The following is an 11,036-nucleotide window of genomic DNA, read 5'->3' as shown; positions in this document are numbered from 1 at the left end:
GAGGTGGGGGGAACATGGGATGTGTCTCCTGATAGCTTTGTGCGTGTGTGTGTGTGTGTGTGTGTGTGTGTGTCCCGCGTGCGTGTGTCTGTTTGTGCGTGTGTTTCCATCTGCGTCTGTTTGTGTGTGTCCGTGTGTGTGTGTGTCTGCGTCTGTTTGTGTGTGTCTGTTTGCGTGTGTATCTGTCTGTCTGTCTGTGTGTGTGTGTGTCCGTGTGTGTGTCTCTTTCTGTGTGCACTCGCTCACTTTCCATTCATTTCTATGAGCAAAGCCCTAACCCAAACAATGAAACAATGTTGACCCTGCCCCCTACACAGCCCTGACCTTAACCATAAGTAACCAAACAAAATATAAGACTTTGGCATTTTTAGTTTTTGACTGTACTCACACACACACACACACACACATGTCTGCCACCCACCTAGGATGGACACCTTGCTCAGGAATTCCTCATACATCTTCCTCTTCCTCAGTGTGCTGCCCTGTTGGATAAAGAAGAAGTAGGTGAAAAAAAGAGTATGCTTTGTGTGTGTGTGTGTGTGTGTGTCTGTGTGTCATATATAAATTACATTGTGGGGAGCAATGTAATAAAAACCTGTTTTGACATTGTGAGGACCACCTACTCCGTTCCCATAAGGGGAAACTCAATTTTATAAAAATTTGTTACTGCATTTTAAAAAAACTAAAAATGTCACAAAGATATGAACATAAATGTGTCTGTCTGTCTGTCTCTCCTTTTGGATCCCAGAAATGTAACTTTGTGACTGTGTGTTTTTAGCTGAGGCCAAAAATGCTCATAATTTTCTAAAAAACCCTATGAAATTAAACAATCTTTTAGTACCTACACTTATTGTGTGTACTTAACTAAACTCATTTACTCATTCTTAGCTCATCGCACAAAAAAATCCTGATGGTGCTGACAGCAGCTCATTTTCAGCATCCGTCGCCGGCCCAATGACGGACGGTCACATGGTAGCAGAACCTGAAAGACCCCGACGCTGAGTGGGAGACATGAGAACTCGCGTCTGCGATTTGCCAAAACACACCTGAGCATGCCAACAGCCTTCTGGGAAAATGTCCTTAGGACAGATAAGCTGAAATTAGAGCTTTTTGGTAAAACATGTCATCTATGTATTTACAGAAAACAAAATAAAGTCTTCAAAGAAAACAGCACCTTCGCTGGAGACAAACTGGGAGGAGGCTCCGTCATGACTTAAGGATGCCTTTTGCCTCTGGCACTTGGTTCCTTGATCGTCCATCATGGAAGCGAAGTATCATGAAATCAGGAGAACATTAAGACATTGCGGAGAGCAACGTGCAGCCCAACATCAGAAAGCTGGGTCTCCGTCAAAGGTCACGGGTCTTCTGGCATAAGGACCCCAAAGACACTTTAGAAGAGAACGACTGAGATGTAACTGAAGGTAAAAGCTGGACTGTTCTGAAGTGGCAGCAACGAAGCCAGTTTGTGCTCCTTTGAAGACGTTGAGAGACATAAGAAGATCTGGGAGGAGACACACTTTACATCTGGGGAAGCAGTGAAGTTTGATTAAAGACTGGACTGCTGAATGCTAAATGGACTGGCCACCTAAATATACGGTGCTCAGAGAAAGTCTTGGGATACCTGCTTAATGCAGTAAAAACATTGCAAATTTATTGGTTTTATCACAAAAATTGTTACTTTATTTGTTGACAAAATATATGTATATATCATATTAGAAGCAACTAGTATTTTTAAGTAAAACATTCCGGTATGTGGGCCGGCATGGTGGTGCAGTGGTTAGCACTGTTGCCTCACACCGCTGGGACCCGGGTTCGAGTCTCCACCTGGGTCACATGTGTGCGGAGTTTGCATGTTCTCCCCATGTCGTCGTGGGGTTTCCTCCGGGTACTTCGGTTTCCCCCCACAGTCCAAAGACATGCTGAGGCTAATTGGAGTTGCCAAATTGCCCGTAGGAGTGCATGTGTGTCTGACTGGTATGTGAGTGGCCCCCCATCCTGGGCTGTTCCCTGCCTTGCATCCGTAACCTCTGGGATAGGCTCTGGACCCCCGTTGACCCTGGACAGAATAAGTGGTTACAGAAGATGGATGGAAGTTAAATCCTGCTGGTCGATGGACTTTTGTTGTGACTTTTTTTCTGCATAAAGTCTAGGGTGTCGATATTTGTTTTAATAGATTTAAAAGGATATATTAGAATGTAAATCGGAAGCCAAATGTTCTGTAACGAAGAAATAAGGAACCGAGACCAAATACTTCGACCGATTTGAACTTTTGTGCTTTTTTAGGGTAAATCTGCAAAAAAAAAAAAAAAGTGCATGGGTGGGCAATATTTGTGGCCGCAGCTGGATGGGTGTGTGTCCGTGGGAAGTCGGAGTCGGTCAGCGCGCCGCCGAGTGTGGCTTCCTGCAGAGCCGAGGTCTAGGAAGAGGCGAATTCAGCAGCTCGCGGCAGCAGGCACTCAGGGCTCATCCCACCCACGTGGAAGGGGATTCCCCAAGCCCCCCCCCCCCCCCCCCCCCCCCACCCGGTACGATGGGGAACAGGTGCCTGACAAGCCCGGACCCACGAGGGAGATCTCAGGAGAAGCCGCTTTCATCTATGCAGCCCTTAGAACCCAACCAAAGAAATGTCAGTGTATTCAGAGCCCATTTCAGCATATGGAAATGATACCACTCTGAAGGGTGTCTTCACAGCGCCCAGCAGCTCCTGCCTCTAATTTAGTCTAATTTCGGAATTCATAAGGAATTAAAGAATGTGTCCCCTGAGCTGGAGGCAGCATCAGGCGGTGATTACAGGGACCCATCCCGGCCTTCTACTTTTGCTCAGGCAGTGTTTAGTTTCTCTATTGGCTTTGTGCACAAACGGGGTGGGCGGAGCAGTATGCCGTGTAGCCCCGCCCCCTTCGCCGTGGGGCAAAGGGGAAGAAAAAGCAACGCAGGAAGCGATGGAGAAGGTCCCGAGGATGGAAAGACGGGCACTGACAGAGGGTGCTGTTTGTGAGGACGAGATGGTGCAGCACTGGCTCAGTGGGCAGCCCCCGACATGCCCTCTGGTACTGGGGGGGGCGTAATGGCGCAGTCCAAGAAAGGCGCGATCCACGTGTGAATCTCAAGTCAGGCGGCACTGATCGTGCCGGGCCAGACAGGACCGCACCAGGTAGGGGCTTGTGGGTCACTGGCGGGACATGGCCAGGTGACGTTTTGGCACACCTGTTCTGCACACCTGGGCACACAGCTGCCCTCTCCCCCCAACCCCACAATCTCAGCCTTCTTCGACTTGAAACAAATTCTGCCTTTTAAGCTGGGTGCATATTCTTCTCCAAATAAACACTCGGCAAGTGTGTGCATGCAATAGTGCGCGTGTTTTTATGTGTGTGTGTGTGTGTGTGTGTGTGTGTGTATACGCACATGCCTCTGTACATGTGTGGCACGACAGAGCAGATGTTGTTGTTTGAGAAGCAGCAGACACAATGGCATCATTGTGTGTGCAGAGCGGACCTCGGGCTGGTTACCCAGAAGCGGTCCCCAAGTGCCGAGCTCTGATCATGCCACCATCCGTCACCACTGACCCCAACAACCCCCCCCCCCCACACCCTGTCCAGTGTTCCCCTGAAAGCCCCCTAATGCCCACTAGAGTCAAGTCTGTACATAGACTTTCCTGAGAGCCTTTCCTTTGCTACGCTTTGTGTTCTGAGTGTGTGTGTAGGGGGGGGAGTGGGCAAAGGTTATAATCTTGAGCACATTAATGGCCTCAAACTCCCCCCCCCCCACCAGAGTTCTTACAGTACTAATAAAACAGGAGCCACGGCAGAATCATCTCTCCCATCTACCTCAACGTCGTCGGCAAGTTTACGGCCCCCCCACTGAAGTTACTGGCTCACAGCGGCACCGACATACCAAAACACACTCCATAAAACTTGGATCTGCAAATCACCGCCGGGGGAATGACCCAGAACCTTTGTAATGTAGTGCTGCTGTTTGTGTGTTGTTTACTATACAGTAAATGGGGGTGGAGGGGGGGGGGCAGACAGCAGGGGCTCTGAGCTTCAGATCCTGCTTATACTGAACAGTCTGCCTGACGGCAGTATTTCATGAAAGCCCTCTGCATGTTGCTAAGCCCAACATTTAGGAGAGCTTCAGCTACATCTCTCAACAAACTCTTTCCCCAGAGTTCTAGACAAGGCTCCTGCTGAGAATGTTCAGCAAAGTTTGTGTTCAGGTCTCTGAGGCTGCACTGAAGTTGAGTGATGATTCCCAGCAGTGTGCTTAGTAGGGATTCAGGCCACAGTCTAGAGGATCATCCTGGGAGATGTTCAGCCAAGGCTGCGTGCCCTGCACTCAGCGGTGGATCTGTATTCAGCTGAAGTGCCGCTCACACTTCTAGAGACCACCACACAGTCCTGAGCACGGTCGCCAACATAAGGTTAACACACATTGGCGTTAAAGTGCTGCATCTCACTCTATGAGGGCAGGGAGAACCTTGCGGAGGCGCGAGTTCAAATAATGAGACATTCCTGCATGAGTTTAAATAATTAGACATTCCTGCAAATAAGGCCAGACAGACAGACAGACGGACATATAGACAGACAGATAGATAGACAGACAGACAGACAGATAGACAGACAGATAGATAGACAGACAGACAGATAAACAGACAGACAGATAAACAGACAGACAGACAGACAGACAGACAGACAGACACACACACTTTAATTTCCTCATAGTGAAATTTAATTTAGATTCTACAAAGCTGGACCCACCAAAACACACGTACGCACACCACACCCTCATATGAAAGACATCAGACAAAAGAAAAAGAAATAAATATATGAATGTATTAACGATTAAGTAAATAAAAAATAGTAATAATAAAAAAGTAATAAAAAATGACAGGTGTGGGAAGTAAGTGTGCAAGGACCCTGCTTTGGTCCAACACCCCCACCCACCGAGCCGGCGAGAAGCAGCGGCACCAGACGTCAGCCACGAGGAGGGGGTGTGCTTTGAGAAGGTGGGCATCCGGCGGCTCAGCCGCCTCCTCCCCTTTCAGCATGGGACTTTTGTGCTGACTATAAGTGCGTGTGTTTCGGAACCGCCGACCATGTGTTTGGTCATGAACGTGCGTTTCAAGATGTATCTCTCATTGTTCAAAGTTCTTTGTGCGCTCCTGTGGATTACAGTTCCTGTAGTTCAACAAGTAGAGGGCTGTGTTCATAATGCAAAGGTCGTGGGTTCAAATCCCCACACAACAAAAAACTATAACCGTTTCATCTACGGTAAGATGCCTCAGATAAAGGTATGATTTTTCTTTACATGGCAGTAATGATTTGAGAAAATGTCCTCATATAGTTCAGACAGAGTGGCCAGGTGTGTGTGTGCGTGTGTGTGTGTGTGTGTGTGTGTGCGCGAGTGTGCGCATGTGCAGGAGACCCACCATGAGGATGCGCCGGTAGCTGTCGCGGTCAATGCCCCACAGCTTCAGGTCCGTCTTGGCCTTGACGGTGGCAGCGCGTGGTGTCCCATAGATGAGTGCCAGCTCCCCGAAGCTGCCGCCCTCCCCGATGCTGGTCACCCACTCGCCGTTCACATACACCTTTGACAAAGGGGCACAGTCAAGTCAGCAGGGGACACAGCTGAGTCAGCAGGGGACACAGCGTCAGTAGAGGACTCAGCTGAGTCAGCAGGGGACACACAGAGTCAGTAGAGGACTCAGCCGAGTCAGCAGGGGACACACAGAGTCAGTAGAGGACTCAGCCGAGTCAGCAGGGGACACACAGAGTCAGTAGAGGACTCAGCCGAGTCAGCAGGGGACACACAGAGTCAGCAGGAGACACAGATTCAGTAGAGGACTCAGCCGAGGCAGCAGGGGACACAGAGTCAGTAGAGGACTCAGCCGAGGCAGCAGGGGACACAGAGTCAGTAGAGGACTCAGCCGAGGCAGCAGGGGACACAACTGAGTGAGACTTTCAACTGCCTCTGAGGAAGATCCATAAAATCAATTCACAGGCCCTCAGCAGGCAGATGGACGCCGAAGAGCAGCTCATAAGTTCATCAGCTACTGAGTGTGACTGGATCCTAAAGCCTGTCACCAGAACCAGCTTTGCTTTATGTGAACAGGGGACTCCAGCATCACACAAACGAGGCCCACTACCCTCCGAAACGGGCACTGAATAAATGGCCTGACCCAGTGCTCGGACCCCAAGCTTCACTCTCAGCTAAGTGTTTGTGTGAAAGGAGTCCAGGATGGGTTATGCAAACAGAAGCACTCCAGCGTACCTGTATTTGTACTTCTGCAAATGGCAAATAAAGCATCAAACTTCATTTAATTTAATTTCACACCCTGAGGTTCTGGATGCTGCCCGGACAAGCAGGGCCTGACAGGATGCTGTCACGGTTAGCCGCTGGGGGGGGTCAGTCTCGGGACTGAAACACTCCCCCCAACCGCATTCCAGAACAGCACCTTCCAGATTTGCCGGGATATTAGTCTGATGGTGCTGCTCTTTCTGCTGTTTGATCTTTTTCTGCACCCTTGGGGCGAGAGGCTTTAAAAGCCCCCTGAACCCTCCCCCCAAGCCCCCTCCCTGAGTGGTGTCTTCCCAGATATTTGCCTTCAGAACTCGTGATTGAGTAAAACCACACTGGGACGCCTCCCCCTCGGAAAGACCTTGGTGGCCTCCTGCCTGGGCACCTCGCTTGTTCGACCTCACACGGCGCCTAGCCATTACCCCCACCCGAGCACCAGATACAGTTCCACCTGCTGCCACAAGGTCACTTCTGTTGATTTTACGAATTATCGGGTTCAGTCTCTGCACCCCCTGCCCCTGCTGCCCTGAGGGGTATGAGGAAGTGCGGCTGTGTGAGCGGCGTGTGAGCACTGTGTTATGGGCGGGGGTGGGGGGGGGGGTGTGCTTAGTTCAGCTAATGGATGGATTTCCGAGTCTTCCGGGTAGGGAAGGGGAGGTCAGGCTGTTGACTCCTTTTAACTCTGTGACCCTCAAGATGAAAGATGGGGAGATGGCAGTGAGGTAAGTTACGGTATGACGGGGCAGCTGTGAGTGTGTGTGTGTGTGTGTGCGTGTGTGTGTGTGTGTGTGAGAGAGAGAGAGAGAGAGAGAGAGAGAGAAGACAGGAAGGATAAACTGATAAATTATTGAGGAATGCACTTCCATAACACCACTTTCCTTGTCTCAGAATCTCTCCTTATCGTCTCCTTAGAACAAAAGTGGCAGGATTTGCACTGGAGATATCCTCAGAAGAGAAACAGCATATCTTGTGTAAACATCCCTAGCTTAGAAGCCCAGCACGTTCAGGACGGGTTCTGCATTGGAGGAGTCGCGGCTCCCTCACTCTCAGACGCAGTCCTGTCCTGCTGCAGTCGGGGTCCGGGCTCACCAGGCTCGCCGGAGAGCCAGGTTACTCTCCCAGTGGGCTCTCCGAGCCCCTTATCACCTCTTCTAACGTAAGGCGATAACACTTGTCTGTTTAGCCGGACCCTTTCTTTCCCACCCACCTGTCTTGCCACGATTGCCGCAATCTGGCCGCCAGGTCAGCGCAGGAAACAAAGGCTGCTGTCTCTGCTGCGGCTTCTCACCCTTCAGAGAGTCGCCAGCGTGTCCGTGTTGCACTCAACCAGATCCTTCCCTTTAAGCAGAAACCGCTCAAAAGCAACAAGACCGTATTGTTCTGCAGCGATCTGCTCTTGCTTCCCCTTGACGGGCTGTAGATCCGGTGTCTCCCGACCGTGCTCCGGCCTACCCTGTGACCACCGGCGTGAACGTCACCCGGACATACCCTATATGGATACCCCTGGATTACATGCAAATTAAGCAGTTATCTAGCCTCAGTTGCAGCCTTCGCAGACACTACAAGCACAAGTCATTACCCTAAACAAGCAGGGGACTACCATCGTCCCCTAGCAAGAACATGTAGTGACTGTTACATCGCCATGGTGACTGGCAGATCGGCAGGATAGGGCAGTTCGGTTACGGGGAAACGTGAGAAAATCTTCCCATCCAGCCACAGCTACTATCTTATAAGAAGCATCTATACAAAGGAATGAGCATGGGAAGGTGGGACGACCAGATGCAATAGGCCCCTGTCACATGCCGTTTTGGGTTAGTAGAAAAGCCTTCCATGTTGTGGAAAGATTTTGAGGGAAACTGAGACTGTTATCTGACACTATCTGTGTTTAAGAACAGAGGTAGCAGCTTGAGCAGAGTCACAAACGACAGCGGGATAATTCTGAATACTTAGCTACTGAACTCTAAGCCATCGCTGCTGAACTTTAATGAAGAGGGAAAGTGGACAGATAGTAATTCCTTGCATAATCGGCAGTAGGTTCCTCATTGCAGGGATGTACCCAGGGTTGTGAATGAGATGGACGGACACATGATTTTACAGACACACGTCAGCGTGACCAGTGTAGACACTCGTGTTTTTACTCACATCCACCTCCCCCTGGTCGATCACATAGAAGTTGTCCCCTTCATCTCCTGTGGAGGAAAAGACAGCATTAAGCCAAATGACGATATCCCCCCCCCCCCAGCAGTGACCCCCCCTCACCAGCTAACCCTACCCCCAGCCCTCTCTAGTGGGGCATTCCTGCCTGCTAACAAACACGCCACAGTGAACATTTCCCCATACTACGAGATTAGACCCACTCACACAGCCTCGCACTTTCCTACCACAAAGCGAAGATAAGGAAATTCGCAGTGCACCACTTCACTGGAAGCCTACAGCACACTGCTGTCCACAGTGAGGTGTGCATAGGAGTCCCTGACCCTGGGCCGCTTCAGTGCTGCCCGCAGTGGGTTCCTGGGGAACGGCGGCACACCGAAATCGGCCGACTTATATCAGTGATGCGTGCCCAGAGCTGAGCTGAAAAAAGCCTTTGTGTGGCGGCCGCTGGTCGATCTGCTGAAGGAGCAAGTTCTGTCTTCGCTTCGTAATAGCGAGGAAAGACCTGGTAATTAATGAAGCAGGTCAGACAGTAGGCAGGGGGGAGGTATGTAACCGCCCTCCCTCCACAAAAAGAACACCTACCATTACTCAAAGGACTCACCTGAGAGTATCTGACACGATTAGCCGGTGAGAGAGCAGCCAGGAAATATGACTGTCTTCCATCTTCTAAAAGCTGACATGTTTGGTGACCCCCCACCCTGCCCGCCCGCCTTAACGACCAAGCTGCTGCTGTGTGTGAATCAGTCACAGGGCGTGTTCCCAGTGAGGTTCACCAGAGTTCACGGAGCTAATTAATATTGGGGGGGGGGGGGGGGGGGCAGTAATAAATCACAGCACGGATTAATCTCACCGGAGGGGTGTGCCCATCCCGCCCATCGCCGCTCCTCGTAACGCCTCCTGCCGTTCAGAAGCACTCCCTCCCTCCTCCCTATCACCCCCTTTCTCTTCCTCCACTTCCTTCCTACCCCCCCCCCATCTGTTATCTCACACACTTCACAGGTTTTTGTTCTGCTCCCCACCAACCCGAGAAACTGAGGGCAAGCAAATATTTAACTTATACACTCTTTCTCGCACACACTGTACATTGACACACTTCCCATGTACCCTATCCCTAATTCATTCACTCACTACATAGAAAAACACAGCAGACACACTGCATTTCATTTAGCAGACACGTTTATCCAAAGCAGGGTCAGACTGTCCCTAGGGCACCTGGGGACCCAAGGGTGAAATTTCTCTGCTGACCCAGGGATTCAAACCTATGACCTTATGGTCGCAAGCGCAGTACCCTAACCCATTGGGCCACACAGTGCCACTGAGACGCAGGCCATTTGTAGAAGATGGCAGCTCAGGTATCATAAGCTATGGTTGGCCTGTTTTTGGAGAGACCCTTCAGAACAGGTCAAAGAGGCAGGGCGTGGATGCTCTAAACCACGTCGGGCCATATAGACCGTCGGTGAACGTATACACGCATGCCACTCGGTGAGCGTACACACGCATGCCACTCGGTGAGCGTACACACGCATGCCACTCGGTGGTGAACGTACACACGCATGCCACTCGGTGAGCGTACACACGCGTGCCACTCGTCAGTGAACGTACACACGCGTGCCGCTCGTCGGTGAACATACACATGCGTGCCACTCGTCGGTGAACATACATATGCGTGTGTACGACAATGCGAATGCTGAACCTCAACCCGTAGTTTAATGCACACTCCTGATAGGCACACATGTGGCATGTCGCTGCTGCATGCTGGCTGCATGCTGGCTGCATAACGTGCCATTAGACAGGCCTGCAGTAGCGTGCATGAATGTCTCTGCTCCCCACCGGGACGCAGACCATCGTGTGAATTGCAGAATATTATAAATCCTATAAAAAGCTTCCTGTCCGCCCCCCGTGACCGGATACGAAGGCCACCCCCCGGGAAGGAGCACCAAATACAGGGCCCAGGCCTGAGAATCGCGGGAGGCCCCCGCAGACCTGGATTGGCCGGCGCCAAAACCAGACCGTAGGTTTTCTCTTCAAAAGGAATGAGGAGAAAGAGAGACTTTTTTTCGGAATTTGCTTCAGTGCCAGAGTTTAACCAAATGGAACGATTCCACCCCAAAACAATGGGGCTGTTCCCCCGGCCTTTATTTCGGGCCTCTCTCAGCAGAAGGAAATGGTCGTTTCTCACCACCGGGGGCCAGTGGACACCCGCCGGGGGGGGGGGTTTAGAGGGGTGCGCACTGGTGTCCTTGGGACCGAATTAGGACAGACGCAGGCTGATGCAGGTGGCAGAGAGTGGGAGTCGGCTGCTGAGAGGTGGGAAAAACATCTGCTGAAACAGGATCTTCAGCTCCAAACAGCAAAAGAGAGAAAAGGTGGAGGAGCACAAGTGGTGAGTGGGATATGAGAAACTGTGAAATGACAGATGCCTTTATCCAAAGAGCTGCGCAAAGGGCCAGCCAGTCCCAGGAGCAATCAGGCGTCAGGGGCCTCACTCAGGGGCCCAACGATGACATCACTCTGCCGGCCACGAGATATGAACCAACAGCCTTCCGACCACAGACACAGGGTCCTAGCCCACTGAGCCTCAC

General features: G+C 51.1%; 1 protein-coding gene across 1 annotated transcript in view; it reads right to left on the bottom strand.

The window, feature by feature from the left end:
* Positions 1-70: 70 nt before the first annotated feature.
* The window catches only part of LOC125730517 (cAMP-dependent protein kinase type I-beta regulatory subunit-like), a gene marked incomplete at its 5' end in the record, with an annotated part of 28,697 nt that continues 17,731 nt past the window's right edge, over positions 71-11,036 (bottom strand). Inside the window, 3 exons of the mRNA XM_049005806.1 lie at positions 71-482; positions 5,429-5,587; positions 8,440-8,486. Of these exons, the coding sequence (XP_048861763.1) occupies positions 243-482; positions 5,429-5,587; positions 8,440-8,486 (446 nt within the window). The remainder of the gene's footprint in view (positions 483-5,428; positions 5,588-8,439; positions 8,487-11,036) is intronic.

This window comes from Brienomyrus brachyistius, unplaced genomic scaffold, assembly GCF_023856365.1.
Source record: "Brienomyrus brachyistius isolate T26 unplaced genomic scaffold, BBRACH_0.4 scaffold1368, whole genome shotgun sequence".
Lineage (NCBI taxonomy): Eukaryota > Metazoa > Chordata > Actinopteri > Osteoglossiformes > Mormyridae > Brienomyrus > Brienomyrus brachyistius.
Note: the sequence above shows the minus strand (reverse complement) of the source record. Positions and strands in the feature narration are given on the sequence as shown.